This window comes from Trichomycterus rosablanca, chromosome 25, assembly GCF_030014385.1.
Source record: "Trichomycterus rosablanca isolate fTriRos1 chromosome 25, fTriRos1.hap1, whole genome shotgun sequence".
Taxonomy (NCBI): Eukaryota; Metazoa; Chordata; class Actinopteri; order Siluriformes; family Trichomycteridae; genus Trichomycterus; species Trichomycterus rosablanca.
This window is the reverse complement of record NC_086012.1, coordinates 4763374-4781055: the sequence shown is the minus strand read 5'-3', so window position 1 is coordinate 4781055 and position 17682 is coordinate 4763374. Positions and strand designations below refer to the sequence as shown.

The following is a 17682-nucleotide window of genomic DNA, read 5'->3' as shown; positions in this document are numbered from 1 at the left end:
GAGAGAGTGTGAGAGCTGTACTACTAAATTGAACACACCTGCTCCCTATGCACACCTGAGACCTAGTAACACTAACAAATCACATGACATTTTGGAGGGAAAATGACAAGCAGTGCTCAATTTGGACATTTAGGGGTGTAGTCTCTTAGGGGTGTACTCACTTTTGTTGCCGGTGGTTTAGACATTAATGGCTGTATATTGAGTTATTTTGAGGGAAGAATAAATTTACACTGTTATATAAGCTGCACACAGACTACTTTTCATTGTGTCAAAGTGTCATTTTGTCAGTGTTGTCCCATGAAAAGATATACTTAAATATCTGCAGAAATGTGAGGGGTGTACTCACTTTTGTGATACACTGTATAATACACACTTTACAGAGCACCAGTCCTTAATGGACATTAATTTGCCCATTGATTTGCATGTTTTGGACAGTGGTTGCCTAATGTGTAGAGCTCTGGGCTGTCAATCGAAAGGTTGACGGTTCGAATCCTGGCTCTGTCACCACTGGGCCCTTGAGCAAGGCCCTTGACAAAGCCTACAAAGGCTGACCCTGTGCTCTGACCCGAGTCTTCAAACAAGCCGGGATATGCGGACAAAGAATTCCATTGTACTGTATTCTATTTCGACCTGGCACGGTGGCTTAGTGGGTAGCACTGTCGCCTCACAGCAAGAAGGTCCTGGGTTCGATCCCCAGGCGGGGCGGTCCGGGTCCTTTCTGTTTGGAGTTTGCATGTTCTCCCCGTGTCTGTGTGGGTTTCCTCCGGGAGCCCCGGTTCCCTCCCACAGTCCAAAAACATGCAGTCAGGCTAATTGCCCTGTAGGTGAATGGGTGTGTGTATCATCAACATCAACATCAACATCATCAGACCAATCAAGTATGATGTGTTTGCTTTTTTATAGTTCTGCCAAGCACTGGCGTAACTGGAACAGGTGTCGAAGCACCTGTTGCGACACCTGGCACCGGGGTTGTTGCCCCAGGCGACACCGGTGCAGCTGCAAAACCAGGTACGACACCTTTCTATTCATCAGTGAACAAACACGATGCCGTACCCTCCTGTTCCTGTTCACGTCTTATTGATTTGATCTGTTCTGTTTAAAGCCAAGGGTCCGACTGCGGCTCCAGGAGAAATCGTCGGTCCAGGTATGTGCCACTGACCTGACAGGTTTAGTTATGTGAAGCGGGCGCTATGGAAACCCAATTATTGAAGCTTTAGACAAATAGTTCTTATATTTGTTTTGTTGTTTGGGGCATAATAGCGAGTTCATTGTAAAGGTTTCCATTTTACATCGGGTCTGTTTGAAAACCTAGTGAGCTGCCTTGCTCCCTACTGCCTACCTAGGCACCTAGCTAAGTAGAGAGATTGTAATAAGACATCAAACTCATAAGGCAGGTTATTTAGACGCACTACTACTACCATTACGTCACCGCGGTTTTGGCTTACTAAGCAAACACAGTTAGCCTCAGGCTGTTCTAACCAATGGGCTGAGGCGAGACAACCCCTAGTGTACCGAAAACGGTTAATTGTCACTGACACGGCCAAATTTGCAAATCAATGAAGCTTCAACGAGAACGTTGTATTGTTGGGATTGCCTCCATTGCTAAGGAAGCATCGGATGCTCCCTGATTATTCAGTCAGATTATCACTCAGAATTAAGGCACCTCAGTAGACAGCATTTTAACGTATCTAAGAACTGAGACACGCCTTCTTCTCGGGAGTGTGTAGGATAACGTAAAATGTGTCTATATAGAGAGATCACTAGGTTTTCAGACAGACCCAGTATAAGTGATAGCTTCAGAAGGGTACAGTGTAAAAAAAAACTTGACTTTATGCAACTGTGAGCAGTTATAAGGGATCTTCAAAAAGTTTCCACACTTTTATACAGTATTTTGGTTGAAAACGTTGAGGGCGGTGAGGGAGGAGTAGTAGTTGATCATGTCTGAGAGACGCTTATAGTTCGGATTTAGCGCCATGTGTTTTCCACGCTCAAGGAAGCTTTAAAGGGAGGAAGATTTTCATGTGATGATGATGTCGGTACAACGTTGGGAAAAATGCATTGGAAGGTGATGATGTAGAAAAGTGATGTGATTTGTTCATGAAATTCTTAATAAATAGAGTTTTAAAAGTGTGGAAATTTTTTGAAGATCCCTCACAATAGGACTGGACCCATTAGAAATGGTGTCCAGGTACTTTTGGACATAGCAGTATTAATTTCCACTTAAAAATGATTGTGTCTTAATAATAAATGAAAAGTTCTGTATTGCCAGCCACTTGCATTATATCACACTGTACTAGAATAGTTCTCTAATGTTTAAACGAACACACAATCTGAAAACGCTAGCTTGCTAAAACTTTTACTTTTCTGCCTAGCCAAATCACCGCTAATATGACCGCTGAAATCTAAAGCTCTTGAGTTCGAATCGTGGCTGTGTCTGAAGTGGGAGGGAGGGAGTCAAACGGGTTCCTCACGTACAGCTGCTGCGATTGCGACTTCTGCTGGCTGGTCAGAGTAATGCGTGTCCAGTCCTGGCAGGTGAAAAGAAGTGTCCGGCACAGCGGTGGGGGTCTGCAGCAGTGAAGTTATTAAAAGAGAGCCTAGCCAAATTAACGCTAATATGACCGCTGAAATCTAAAGCTCTTGAGTTCGAATCGTGGCTGTGTCTGAAGTGGGAGGGAGGGAGTCAAACGAGTTCCTCACGTACAGCTGCTGCGATTGCGACCTCTGCTGGCTGGTCAAAGTAGTACATGTCCATTCCTGGCAGGTGAAAAGAAGTGTCCGTGCCACGACGGGGGTTTAATAAAAAGGAGCAAATGCAAAAAATAGGATTAATAATTTCAGTCGTTTACCTCAGTGGCTACAAAGCTCAGTCACCATAGTTCTGCTCGGGTTGAAAGTGGAACCTGTTGTTTTTTGGCAGGACCAACGGCTAGTTCCGAAACTGTCAAGGCCCCTAAGCCCAGTAAGATGGACCGTGTAGCATGCACCTCGTGCTAAATGTTCTGTCTGTCTTCGTAAAAACAAACATCTATTCTTTGTTTCATGTTGCTTCTTTATTTTTCCTTTATTTTACTAACCATGTTGCTTGAAACTTGCTTGAAATTCACCTGCTTCTTGTTCATGCCTTGTGAAGTCTGTCGATGTCTGGACGATGTGAGAACTGTGTCAGAAAGAATACGTGTTGGAAGTGTTTTTAAGTGTCTTAGGCCCTGGTTTACTAAGATCTCAGAATGTACTGAGTTCTAGTCTAGTCTGTAGATGTGTTGAGGTCGATTTGTGAATTTTTAATGCTCGAATGGCGGCACATAAACAAAAATGACCACAAGAAAAAAAAATAATCTATTTTTTATATGTTCGAGTTGAGTTAATTGCATTACAGCTATGTCGAAATCAAGATCTCAGAGTCTAATATGCTAGAGCGCTATCCTGGAGACCTGGGGTTGAGTCTTAATGGTACCACAAATCTGAAAACGTCTGGTTGGGTCATTATCTGGCAACCGTCTTTACATTTTACATTTTCAGCATTGAGCAGACGCTGTTATCCAAAGCGACTTACAGATCTGTGACAGTATACAGTCTAAGCAATTTAGGGTTAATGGTCTTGCTCAAGGGTCCAGCAGTGGCAGTGGTGGGGCTTATGGGACAGTGCTAGCCTAGTGGGTAGAGCTTTGGGCTATCAACTGGAAGATTGGCGGTTCAAATCCAGGCTCTGCTATGCAACCACTGTTGGGTCCTTGAGCAAGGCCCTTATCCCTGTCTGCTCCAGGGGTGGCGTACGATGGCTGACCCCTAACAGGGTTCCCATTGCATCAATAGGCTGAAAGTATATACATGAGATCTCTTGTGATCTATAGATAATAGATAATAATCTACTTTAAAGCCTATAGTCTACATTGGGTGGATAAATATTGCGGCCTCTGCTGGCTGGTCAAAGTAGTGAGTGTTTATTCCTGGCAGGTAAGTGTCCACGCCACGATGGGGGTCTGCAGTCTTTGAGGAAGTTATAATTGGGTAATTTAAAATAATAGGATTAATAATTTCAGTCGGTTACGTCGGTGGCTACAAAGCTCAGTTTGATTTGGCTCCGCCTAGCCAAATCAACGCTAATAGTTCGAATTTTAACAGTGTTGTCAACCGGCCGTGCACCCACACACACAGACACAAATGGCTGTGTCTGTAGTCGTGGGAGGGAGGGAGGGAGTCAAAAGGGTTCCTTACATACAGCTGCTGCGATTACGACCTCTGCTGGCTGGTCAAAGTAGTGAGGGTTTATTCCTGGCAGGTGAAAAGAAGTGTTCGATACGGTTCGAGTGGATGGTGATTACAAAATACAGATCACTCGGTGAGGAGGCTCCCACCTCCTCCACCAGTTTACCAATATTTCCCATGAGCCCCATAAGAATAATATTATAATGCCCAGGGGCCCAGAATTCATTTTTTTGAACACAGAGGGGCCTAAGAGGATGTAAAAGACTCACCCTAAGCTATCGCTAATGTTTGATTGCAGTTGCTACTGCCAAGGGAGGCGCAAGCGGTTATTACGGTTAAGGGTAATTACTCTTTTACATGGGTAATATAGCTTTGGAACAGTTGGCAGTTCCGAGACATGCAGTTGAAATCAACTTGAACGTATTTTCCTTTCTCTTGGTCAACTTACAACAATAACTTTAGCTCAGATGGCTTTATTAAATTAGTACATTGATTTGCTCCATACTCATGTAGATTTTCCATAAATTCAATATAACAGTGCATATACACTCTGAGCTCTTAGTAAAACTGGGCCTTCCCATGTGCATTAATATTATAGAATACTTAAGATAATGATTTATAGAGAACAGTGTTTATACAGTATGGACTAATGGCTGTTTTACTTTTGTGTATTCGACTTGACTTGACAGTTGACGCTGGAGCCATTCAACCTGGGCGTAAGTCGAATTCTTTTCGTCTTAAGCAACACACTTGGATGTTCATTAGTGTAGAACAGGATGTACACAATAGTAATCTGGGCTCGTTTTGTTTTCACAGCTGCGAGAGGTGATGGTAAGATCTCCGTTTTCTTCTACACTGAGAGAATGAGTGCACTTATGAGGGTTATTACAACCTTAAAATCAGTCATATATTGTCTTTGAACACTGCTCAGAGGTCAGAGCAGCGGTGGGTCAGATTCATTGGGCAAAAGGCATGACAGTCCATCACAGAACAGACATACAGTCACACTTAGGGCAAACACAGTGTCTCCAATGAACCCGACTGCATGATTGTGGACTGTGGGAGGAAACCGGAGCACCCGGAGGAAACCCACACAGAGAACATCCAAACTCCACACAGAAAGGACTCTGGCGCCCCATCCAGGGTGTTACTGTGTGCCTTGCACCCATTGAAAAGCTGGGATAGGCTCCAGCACACCCCTCCCTTCCTTCCTCGTGACTTTAATTGGATAAGCAGTTAGGACTTTAATACAAACTCATCCAAAATAAGACCAGGTTAAAAAAACGTAAATACAAACAGACAGGAATGGCAGCCAGGTGGCGCAGCGGGATATTCCTCTAGCACACCAGCGCCGAGATTCTGAACTCCTCCCTCGGTTCAAAACTCGGCGTTGCCACCAGTCGGCTGGGCGCCATCTAGCGGGCATAATCTGCAGTGCCTGCGGCAGACACGTTTCTGCTAGGGCGGGATGACCAGACTATGTGGGTGGGGTCTTCAAACGCTGTGTAAGGACCCTGATTGTGCAGATAGAAAGGAGCCGGTGCAGAATGCCTAGGTGAAAAAGGGTGGGTCACAGGAGGCGTGAGCAGCAGTATACTCACCTCGACCGCAATCAGGGATCCCCCAGCAGTGGAAGACAAACTGACTAGTTTAAGCATATCTAAATATTGGAGTTCATCATGCATATCGTGATTATGGCTTACATTATTATTCTGAATTTGAACACGTCCCAAAGACGTTTGGACAAGGACAGGTCCACCTTTGTTACATCAACTGTCCTCTTAACTGCGGACACCAACTGTAGCCCCTGTACATAGATATCAAAGTGTTGCACAAGGTACATCAACTACGTATCAATACCCCCACTGTTAAACATGGCGGTGGGAGTATCGTGTTCTGAGAATTTCTTTCAGCACCAGAAACTAGCAGTCTGGTCTGGGCTGATAGTGAATTTTACATTGTACAGAGAGCTCTCAGGAACGGGGAATTTCTGCGTTTTATCTGCACTTGGCAACCCTTGAATCAGTTTGTACAGAGGAACGAGCCAAAACTGGCTCATGTTGTTTAGACTACTGACTGTAATCGCTGCCAAAGCTGTCTTACACAAGGACTAAACAAGAAAGATAAATAAGATAAATACTTTTAGTATTTAGTTTTCCTTTTTACATGAAATGATCTTCTTTTATTTGTCTTTGTCGAGGAAAAGACAAGTGTGTAATTAAAAAAACAAGCTTCCCAGTCAAACGTATACAAAATCCTAGACTTAACATCCTTAATCCTAGAATTAAACGTTTTTTTTTGTTTGTTTTATTTATTTTAAACTGGGATTTAACTTAATTCTTATTGGAATTCAACACATTTTGGCATTTATTACGTCTGGGTTTTTTTACGTTCTACGTTTTTACGTTTTTTACATTCTGTTCACTAGAGGTCACTGTAAAGCAAGCATCATTTCATGTTGTGGCTAAACCAATTAAATGAATCGATACTCTTTCCATAGGTGATGTTCCTAAGCCTCCTAAGACTGGTGGTGTGGGTAAGCACTTTTGTCTTTATAACACATTTATAACCCTACTTGACTTAACTAGTGTACTATTGAACATCCACTGGACCTGCTGCAATTCTCTATGATACCTACAGAAATAAATATTTACTAAAGACCCTTTTTTACACCTGAGGATCAGAATCAGAAGTACTTTAATCAGCCAAGTTCTTCGTATGTATGTGGTTGGGTGTTGGTCCCCCTTTTGCTGCCAAAACAGCCCTGGAACTGTGATGCACTGTGTATTCTGACACCCGTCTATCAGAACCAGCATTAACTTCTCCAGCAATTTGAGCTACAGGAGCTCGTCTGTCGGATCGAACCACACGGGCATCAATGAGCCTTGGCCGCCCATGACCCTGTCGCCGGTTTACCACTGTTCCTTCCTTGGACCACTTTTGATAGACACTGACCACCTCAGACCGGGAACACCCCTCAAGAGCTACAGTTTTGCAGATGCTCTGACCCAGTCATCTAGCCATCACAATTTGGCCCTAGTCAAACTTCTTCTAACATCAACTTTGAGGATAAAATGTTCACTTGCTGCCTGATATATCCCACCCACTAACAGGTGCCGTGATGAAGAGATAATCAGTGTTATTCAGTTCACCTGTCAGTGGTCATAATGTTATGCCTGGTTGGTGTATGTGGACACTACTTTTGATCGTGGAGTTTAGAAACCAGTCTAACAAACACGCCTTGCCAGATTAGTGGAGACTTATGTCCAGCCATCTCATGGTCAGGTGACCTTACACTTTTGTCTGTATAGTGTGTTTAAATGTGTTATATGGAACGTTAATTATACCTGTGTGGTATGTATGTAATAAAAAATAGCTCACAAAGACAGGGCAGCCTCAGAACAAGCCAGGGGTGGCACCAGACCCCACCCACTGGTGCAGACCACGCACAGGGTGGATTTACGGGTGGCAATTCAACCTGTGACCACGGCCAGGTTTCCATGAAAAGATAAAAGCATGCTGGCATCCCATACCAGTGTAAAACTGGACTGGACCAGTATCACGGCTCCAAAGAAATGACATTTTGCCAGACAGAGGAGATGGCAAGTCTGTGAGGTAGAAACCGTGATATATAGAAACACTCCCACCTGGAGCGAATTAATGCTCAATAAGGCGCTCCCAACAAATTGCTCCCAAGGTTTTTTCAAACGTATTCTTATTAGGGCTATAAGGGCTAAAGGTATAGAGAATTCAAACTGATCCGACTGTCAGCCACACCCTTATCACGCCACAATAAAACTGTCCATCCTTTTTCTTTATGTGTGTTAAAAGTAGGATCTGGAATAGGACCTGGTGTAGGAACAGGAGTAGTACCCGGAGTGGCACCAGGAGTAGGACCTGGAGCAGGTAATGTCATATTATAAATCCATTCCTATTTATTCCATATACTCTCGGAAGGAATGAATGGTTGTCGCAATATGACATGCTAATCAAGGCAACTGCGTCAAAACAATTCTCGGAAACCAGGCAAGCGATGCAAAAACAGCACCCGATTAATTGGGGCCACCCACACCCAGTGTGGGTCCAAATGTGGGATTATATGCGACCAAGTCTGACATCACGGTTTCAAGAGAAAGCAGGTTGCTGACAGAGGAGCTGGCAAATCTGTGGGAGAAAGAAACTGTGATAAATAGAAGCACGTCCACCTGGAGCGAATTACCATTCAACAAGATGCATGTTGTGCACCTCCATGCCCCATCTTCCGGCCATATCTGGGAGTGCAGAAGGACATGATTCTGTAACAAGCCACAATGACGATCTCCGAGAGAGCCGAGCTTGTTACAGTTTAATCTTTACAGTGTTTTAAGACCAGTACATGTGTGCAATATGTCAAATTCTGTGATTGATTTACAGGTGTGAGGTATCCTGGTGTTGTTCCTGGCGCTGCTGGTAAACCACCCAAACCAGGTACAAAATATGAATTATCATTCAAGTCAGATCTGGTTTTGATAGGTTCTTTTAATACAGTTTCAGCTCCACAGATCCAGAACGAGCTTTTCCATGGTCTGTTAATTAGATAATAACTTCCTATGAATGGACTTGACTTCCTGAGAATTCCAACCCAACGGTCTGTGCTAAATTTAGCAGCACTCGTTTATAGTGAGATGCTGTCAAGAGATAGATGTTTAGCTAGTGAGGGAGCATTCTGAATGTAGAACCTGAAATCCATTCTTTACAACCAGTGCCTACTTCAAACAGTGTTGTATTTGAATGCAAACGTCGTTTTACTTTGTAGTTCATATATTGCGCTCATGGTGTGCCAAAAATTCAGCGCGGCCGGCTGATAGCACTATTGAGATTCGAACACCGAATGTCTCAGCGGTCGTGAGAGAGCAGAACAGACCGCCCCATCACCTGAGCATACAGTCTATAATAATATTCTGTAATTAAATCTGATATTACTAGTGTATAATTAAATGTTGATGTACAGTACCAGTCAAAAGTTTGGACACACCTTCTCTTCAGTGGTTTTTCTTGATTATTTTTATTTTCTACATTGTAGATTAATACTGAAGACATCCAAACTATGAAGGAACACATATGGAATTATGTAGTGAACAAAAAATGTTAAACAAACCAGAATATGTTTTAGATTTGACCAACTCTACCTCTGCACAGCGCAACTGATGGTCTCAAACACATTAAAAAAGCAAGAAATTCCAGAAATTAACTCTAGACAAGGCACAAACATTCATTGAAAACCGTTCCAGGTGGCTACCTCATGAAGCTGATTGAGAAAATGCCAAAAAGTGTGCAAAGCTGTCATCAAAGCAAAAGATGGCTACTTTAAAGAATATAAAATATAAAACATATTCTGGTTTGTTTAACACTTTTTTGTTCACTAAATAAATCCATATGTGTTCCTTTATAGTTTGGATGTCTTCATTATTAATCTACAATGTTGAAAATAAAATAAAAAATCAAGAAAAACCACAGGAATGAGAAAGTGTGTCCAAACTTTTGACTGGTACTGTACACTGATCAGGAATAACACTATGACCACCTTTTTAATATAGTGTTGGTCCCCCTTTTGCTGCCAAAACAGCCCTGCAACTGTGATGCCCTGTGTATTCTGACACCTTTCTATCAGAACCAGCATTGACGGGCTAGCCTTCGCTCCCCACGTGCATCAATGAGCCTTGGCCGCCCATGACCCTGTCGCCGGTTTACCGCTCGTCCTATGTTGGACCACTTTTGATAGATACTGACCACTGCACTCTTGTCAAACTCGCTCAAATCCTCACGCTTGTTCATTTTCCCTGCTTCTAACACTAATACTTCTAATTCCAATACTTGCTGCTTAATATATCCCACCCACTAACAGGTGCCGTGATGAAGAGACAATCAGTGTTATTCACTTCACCTGTCAGTGGTCATAATGTCATGCCTGGTCTGTCATTTTGAAAGGTTAGGCTCATATAAATTAAACAGCAGGAACCAGGAATGCTACTAGAAACCCATTAGTGACCATTTGGCTAGCCTTCTACAGCTTGGATTGATTTAACTGACCTGTTATGGGGTTCTCTGTGTGTCTTAAACTTGTTATTCCCAACAGGCTATGGTTCTTTGGCGACTGGAGTTCAACCAGGTGAGAACAGTGTCAGTCTATGTGATCAAGACTTGTTGTGATCTGTAAGCCAGAAGCATCAGGTGACCAGTATGTGTCTAATATGTGTATTAATATGCTTAATAGAGGAAGTTGGCTTTGTGGTGACAGTATACAACACCAGTTCCAAGTCGGGACAGCATATAAAATGCAAATACAGCCATAACATTAAAACCACCTCCTTGTTTCTACACTCACTGTCCATTTTATCAGCTCCACTTACCATATAGAAGCACTTTGTAGTTCTACAATTACTGACTGTAGTCCATCTATTTCTCTACATACTTGTTTAACCAGCTTTCACCCTGTTCTTCAATAGTCAGGACCACCACAGAGCAGGTATTTTTTAGGTGGTGGATCATTCTCAGCACTGCAGTGACACTGACATGTTAGTGTTGTGCTGGTATGAGTGGATCTGACACAGCAGCGCTGCTGGAGTTTTTAATACAGTGTCCACTCACTGTCCACTCTATTAGACACTCCTACCTAGTTGGTCCACCTTGTAGATGTAAAGTCAGAGACGATCGCGCATCTATTGCTGCTGTTTGAGTCGGTCATCTTCTAGACCTTTATCAGTGGTCACAGGACGCTGCCCACAGGGCGCTGTTGGCTGGATATTTTTGATTGGTGGACTATTCTTAGTCCAGCAGTGACAGTTCATGATGATGATATGATATGATTTTGCTCTACAACTGATCATAAAATACACAAATAGCACATTTACATGTCTGCACAACACAATGAAATATTGCGCTACACTGTTTTGATCTTTCTTTGCCCCACGTACAGGCGGCATCGCTCCAGGATATTATGGAGGGTACCAACCGGCTTATCCAGGTATTACAATTACAGCCTTGTTTTAGAAGGGAAAATAACAGAGGACAAACACGGTATATGGCCAAAAGTATCTGGACGCTGCTTGTTATTATATTGGAAATTGTTGCCACCAAGGACAGATGAACTTTATTTGCTACTGGCTTTAGCACTTAGCAATTTGATAGACGATTTTATCCAAAGCGACTTACAGTACTGTGACAGTATATTGTCTAAGCAATTCAGGGTTAAGAGCCATGCTCAAGTGCCCAACCATGGCTGCATAGCAGATGCTGGATTTGAACCAACAATCTTCCGATTGATAGCCCAAAACTGTCCCGTAAAAGGTACTCAGCAGTGAGCCAGATGGCTCGGTGATCATCGAGCTCAGGTCGTATCTACTGCCAACTGTGCGACTTAGACCCTTAGGGACTAAGCAGCTAATCCTAGCATAGCATAGGTGTCTGCAAACCCGAGATGCTGGGTGGCATCAGTGCTTCAAGCCATAGCGACTTGTCCAACTGAGCCACCTGTGAGTAGTGTGACATTATATTAATAAGAACAAATGTCCACATACTTTTTGCAATACAGTGTATGTACAGTATATATTTGCCCCAATTAAAATCATATTGAAGTAGTTTTAATGTCAGTTTGTAAAGCTTGTAAACTGAGTGCACTTATTCTTGTTCCGGAGTAGGAATGGGACAGTGCCAGATGCCAGGTAACACCATGAGAAAGCCTTACATAAAGAGAGAAAAAAACAGAGCCTGAGGCAGATTATATATTTTTCACCCACTTTTATGCTAAATTTACTCAGATTGCTTCAAAACATAAGGACCACCCTTCAAAAAATGTGCATGGCCTGGTCAGGGATACATTAATTGTTAGGCTGATGGTAGTTACCCTTGTTACATGTGTTGAATGGTGCAGATATGGTCACCACAATGGATTAATCGCTATGGCTAGACAACTGGGTTGAAATAATATGAAACAGCAAGAGGTGCTCAGCTGTTGTGAGTAAGCACAAACAGTGGTCTGAGGAGGCTGTTGTCAGCCAAGACTTGATACCATGAAGGTTTGGTGTCTTGTATGGACCAACACAAAGCTACTACGGCTTGAAATGCAGATCATTTTAAAACTGGTAGGGCAGCATAGCAGCCTGTTCACCATTGGTAGTACCTATAATGGTCATCCAGTTATCAGAACTGGACATCAGAGCAATGGAAGAAGGTCCAACAAATTCTGTTTTCTCCAATAAGGCATGGATAGGCACATGTGCATCATTTACCAGAAGGTTCTTAAGCATTTGTATCTCCTCCATGGGTAGTGTCCTGGCACCAAATAACGCAGGACTTACCAACAGTGGTCCGAGGAGGTTGTTGGGCATTCAAGACTTGATACCATGAAGGCTTTGGCGTCTGGTATGGACCAACACAAGGCTACTATGGCTCGAATTGCAGATCATTTTAAAACTGGTAGGGCTGCATAGCAGCCTGTTCATCATTGGTAGCAGGCATTGGAACTGGACATCAGAGCAATGGAAGAAGGTCCAACAAATCCTGTTTTCTCCAATAAGGATGGACAGGCACATGTGCATCATTTACCCAAAGGTTCTTAAACTTTTGTATCTCTTCCATGGGTAGTGTCCAGGCACCAGATACCACAGGACTCTTTCAGATGTCTTGTGGAGTGAATGGCTTGGCGGGTCAGAGCTGTTTTGACAGCGTAATTGGCGGGTGATCCTAATATTTTGAACTATTTTCTGGTTACTTAATCGTATTGGACATACAATTATTAGTTCAACATACGAAACAACAACCAAATAAGGTCTCAACTTGAACCAATCAGCCTCTTTTTCTTTCTCTCTTTGTCCTCAATGTTTGGCTTTCATTTCTCAGGAGCTCTGACACACCAACAACACAACTGACCAGCCAAAGCGAGCAATGTAACCATGATGAATATCATGTACATGCCCAAGGTCTCTCTGCTGCACATTCGCCTCATAAAAAGCAAAAATAAGTCCCATTTTTTCTTCTTAAAATGAATTTAATGTAATTGAATCTTAAATTATATTGGCTCATGAGGTCAGTGACATGATATTCACATTATGTGTCAAAGCTAATTATTTTAAGATAAATGACTTCCATTGCCCCTGATGTGGTGTCTCCTGGGACAGTTTTTTTTGTTTTTTATCCATGTGCGCTTTCAATTTCCTAAAATTACTCATTGCCTGCCCACATATACTGACCTAAACAAATAATAATGGTCATCAGTATGAATTAAAGGAAACATGTGACTGACCCTGTTAATGGCTGAATTTATGACCACTTTATCCTAGTCAGGGTTGCAGTGGGTCTGATTTGTTGGGGTGAAAGGCAGGAAACACTTTGCACAGGTTGCCAGACAGCGCTAGTACCCACTGCGCCACTGGTTTTTGAATATTCTCCATGTAAAATCTAGGATACATTCTTCCAATAGTACATGTGTATGTATCTTCAACTCAAAAACTTTCTGTAAATGTTCTTGTTCTGTTTTGACAGAACAATGAGAACTCAGTCATATGAACGGGTGTCCACATACTTGTGTCTGTTCGATGCAATTCGGTCTTCTTTTTAATATATTTGTTTGTGTTTCAGGAGCGTATGGAGCAGGGCTGTCACCACAGCAAGGTAGGGGATTTCTTCTTCCTTTGTGAAACATAGCACACATAGCACACAAGAACATGGAGTGGTCAGTTAACTACACATCTGTACAGCTGAAAGCCACTAGTCAAAGATGCTGCTCCAAAATTGGCACTTTAAAGCTTGGGTGAAGCTTGTTACCCCTATCCCATCCTTATTTGTGACCAATGCAAGCTAGTTTAGTAGCAGTCAGATGCCAGCCAGGAGGACATAGAGATTTTTCCAGATTATTTATAGACCCTGATCTTTAATAAGAATAAAGATGTAATATAAAAGTTTTATTAGCACTTAAATATTTAACTATTTAATTGTGTGGTTAATGGCTACATCTAAAAAATTTTCTCATTTGCTTTCTTTTCTAGCCAAAGCTGCCAAATACGGAGCACTTCAGGGATTCCTGGGTGGAGGTGGCTACGGAGGTATATAACTCAGATTATTATGTGGGGGGACAAATGTAAAACTAAGCCTTACTGTGACGTTTTCCACATTATATTCAGGATTAGTGTGTGACTCTCCATGCGCAAGACCGAGCCCCATATGAACTAGCCTTGTGCAGATGAAAAGATGCAGTCGGCTACTGCACACGTCTCGGAGGGGGCGTGTGTTAGTCACGGCTCTCCTCGGTCAGAGTGGAAGTCAGTAACAGTATAGAGGGAGCAAAATGCAATCAGGTAATTGGATACTACTAGATTGGAGCCCAGGAGACCTGCAATGTTCAGGAGCCTGTTCAGAAAAATAAAGGACAGGTCAGTTTGGATCTTGGGATGATTAGGCTGGTTCAGTCTATGTTGAGTGGTATGACCCAGGGATGCAGTTGGCTACTGCACATGTGTCAGAGGGGGCGCCACGGCTCTTCTCTGTAACAGTAGAGAGGAAGCAAAATGCAATCGGGCAATTAGATACTACTAGATTGGAGCCCAGGAGACATGCAATGTCAATAGCCTGTTCAGAAAAATAAAGGACAGATCAGTTTATATTTAAAAATGAGCTACTACATGATATGAAAAGTCATTTGTGCTGTTTCTTTACAGGGGGTGCAGGGTGCCAAGGCAAATACTGCGGCAAGAGAAGAAAATAGAGTCGCTCTTGGGATGTGAAGTGACCTCAAGAAACAATGGTGCTACTGCATGATCTAGAATGTACATTTGATATGCAAAAACAGTCTTATGTACGACGTGTTTTATAGCTACAGGAAATATTTTTTACCGATACAATGAAAGGAAAGGGAGAGAGAACATTCCAACTTGAAGCTGTTTTTTTTTCTGTAGACAGGGACTCCATGATCGACAAACTTAAATCCAGGTTCATTATTTGTCATAGATGTTGTACAGTAGAGATGAGGTACCTATTTTTTCTTTGATTTTGATTACGATTTTACGTAAAAGCCATGATAGTATCCGTCCAGGTTCGAGTAATGATGTCACAGATGGACTACTTTTATAACGTTATTTGCTTGTATTAGGAAATAAGACACTCTTTAGTTTGATAGTTCTGAATTTTAGTTGATATTTGTTGGAAACAGACCCCCCACACGTCAATGGTGCTATGTGATTCGTTCATAGGTATAAAAACGTCTCGATCTCTGTTTTCTTTGGGGTTTTAATGCTTTTATGCCATGAAAAAGCATTCAGACTAGATTAAGGTGACCTTATTTAGCAAACCAGTGCAGGATCAGGGAACCAGTTCATAATCAGTTCATAATTAGATATGGGGTCTGTCTGAAAATCTAGGAGTTCTGTACATAGACGCACTTTACATCATTCTACACGCTCCTGGGAAGAAGGCATGTCTCAATTCTTAGTTGCCTTAAAATGCTGCCTAATGAGGTGCCTTAATTCGAAGCGATAACTGACTGAATGACAAGGGAGCATCCGATGCTTCCTTAGCGGCACAACTTTTCTCACTAAAACAAATACAAATACAGTGCACGAAGGTGTATAAGTGTAATTTATTTGCAAATTCAGGCTTGTACGTGACAATTCTAGCGGGTTGTGCCGCCTCAGCACATTGATTTGAAAACTGTGGTGACATAATCACAGTAATCGCTGCCTAAGTAGTGTGCCTAAATAATCCGAATTCTCTCTGTTTAGGGAGCTGCCTAGGTAGGGATACCATAGAGTCTACTCATGCAAAGAGCTACATAATACAGGTTTTAAGTTTTATTCATGACGGTGGAGTATTTTTTACCAGTGGCGTAACTACAGGGGAGGGCAGGGGGGGCAGGTGCACTGGGGCCCATGGCATGGGGGGCCCCTCCATGACATGAACGCAACCACCCACCTCACTGCCCCACCCTTTGGCTTTATGCATGTATTGTGGCAAGCCAAATAGGAAATATATAGCAAACACTGATATATATGGAATAAAACAGATATATATATATATTTAAATATATTTGTTGAGGGGGCCCAAAATTTCTTTTTGCACTGGGGCCCATGAGCTCTTAGTTACGCCACTGATTTTTACCATCCAAAATCAGTAATTCATTAGTTTTTATACACAACAGGGGGAAGCTGTAGATTTAGTCTATTTATTCTGTGTATTTGCATAAAGAACAGCTTTAGCAGCTCATCTGCTTGTTTGCCTAAGTGAACCAAACTGGTTCACCATTATTTCATTGACTATTTTCCAATATTTGCATCTTTTTATCATCAAATCACTGTTTTTTGGTTTGAATTGACCTAAAGATCTCTGTTGTTTCATAAAAATGATAATTTTTCTATAAAAGAGATGAAAAATAGTACTGATTTGTACAATATGCTAATTTTGAACCTGGAATCCACACATACAAATCAGTCTGTAATTCCCTAATAGGGAATAGGTGCTTCCATCACTTGATCTAGAACGTTTTACTTTAGAATACGTATAGAAATAGCTATTATATATCATATAAATAAAATATGAAGGCTTATTTACCAGCAGGTTTATTTGCTTTGTTGTTTTGCACCATTTATACTTGACATTTTGAATTCATCAATATTACCGAGTTTGTAAACATGATATCGCAATAGCAAAGTGTTGTTTCGTTTCGGTTTTGCTTTCAGTATCTTATGCATTTTAGTCACTGTGGGTCTCTGTAATACTGTATAAGATTTTTAATGAAGAGCTGTGAGCAGTGTGTCCGAGTGCTAGTCCGAATGTGTACGTGTGCGTTCGTGTGTCATGTGTTCGTGAGTAGGCCTGTATTTTGTCTGATTGACAAAGCTTCACTTAATAAGCTTCACTAGCTAATGTATTACCTATCGAATATTCAACGAGTTCTTGTTAATAATTCATTTCCACACCTTTGTTTTATTGTTCTTTGTCCAACTTCCTACAGCAGCGCGTTCCACCTAACTGGTGCTATATCTGACCTGCCTGCGGTCAGACGCGTCCGTTCCGCCACAGCATTTCCATCTAATTTAAATGAACAGGCGGTACTGTTGCACTTTTCATTCCACAACGCACATTTGACATGTTTTAAGAAACCTGGGCCTTTTATCCGCTTAAGTGAAAACTAAATAAACCATTTTAAACCAAGACGTATCATTGCAGTGTGTTTTCTTTACATGATGTTGCCATATGCCCACTTATTAAATAGTACGGACGAATTCAATCCTACACTTATTTACATTTACAGTTTTGGCATTACCCAAAGTGACTAACAGTACTGTGACACTATATTGTCTAAGCAATTGGGGGTAAAGGGCCTTGCTCAAGGGCCCAGCATTGGCAACCTGGCAGTGGTGGGCCTTGGACCAGCAACCTTTCGATCACTAGTCCAGTACCTTAACCACTAGGCTACAACTGCCCTTCTGGTTATTTAGTGTGTTC

The 17682-nt window shown here is 42.1% G+C and overlaps 1 protein-coding gene across 10 annotated transcripts in view; it reads left to right on the top strand.

Annotated features, from left to right (window-relative positions):
- The window catches only part of elna (elastin a), an 87835-nt gene extending 70447 nt beyond the window's left edge, over positions 1-17388 (top strand). For 6 of the 10 annotated variants that reach the window (XM_062987473.1, XM_062987469.1, XM_062987472.1 and 3 more), the window contains exons 52-64: positions 904-1008; positions 1103-1144; positions 2921-2962; positions 4899-4925; positions 5026-5040; positions 6710-6745; positions 8041-8115; positions 8623-8676; positions 10325-10357; positions 11165-11212; positions 13825-13857; positions 14232-14288; positions 14901-17388. In XM_062987473.1, coding sequence (XP_062843543.1) covers positions 904-1008; positions 1103-1144; positions 2921-2962; positions 4899-4925; positions 5026-5040; positions 6710-6745; positions 8041-8115; positions 8623-8676; positions 10325-10357; positions 11165-11212; positions 13825-13857; positions 14232-14288; positions 14901-14947 — 614 coding nt within the window. In that variant the 3' untranslated portion in view covers positions 14948-17388. Of the gene's footprint in view, positions 1-903; positions 1009-1102; positions 1145-2920; positions 2963-4898; positions 4926-5025; positions 5041-6709; positions 6746-8040; positions 8116-8622; positions 8677-10324; positions 10420-11164; positions 11213-13824; positions 13858-14231; positions 14289-14900 lie in introns of those variants that run through there. The other 4 variants (XM_062987468.1, XM_062987476.1, XM_062987474.1 and 1 more) reach the window with 4 other exon arrangements.
- The last annotated feature ends 294 nt before the right edge of the window (positions 17389-17682 follow it).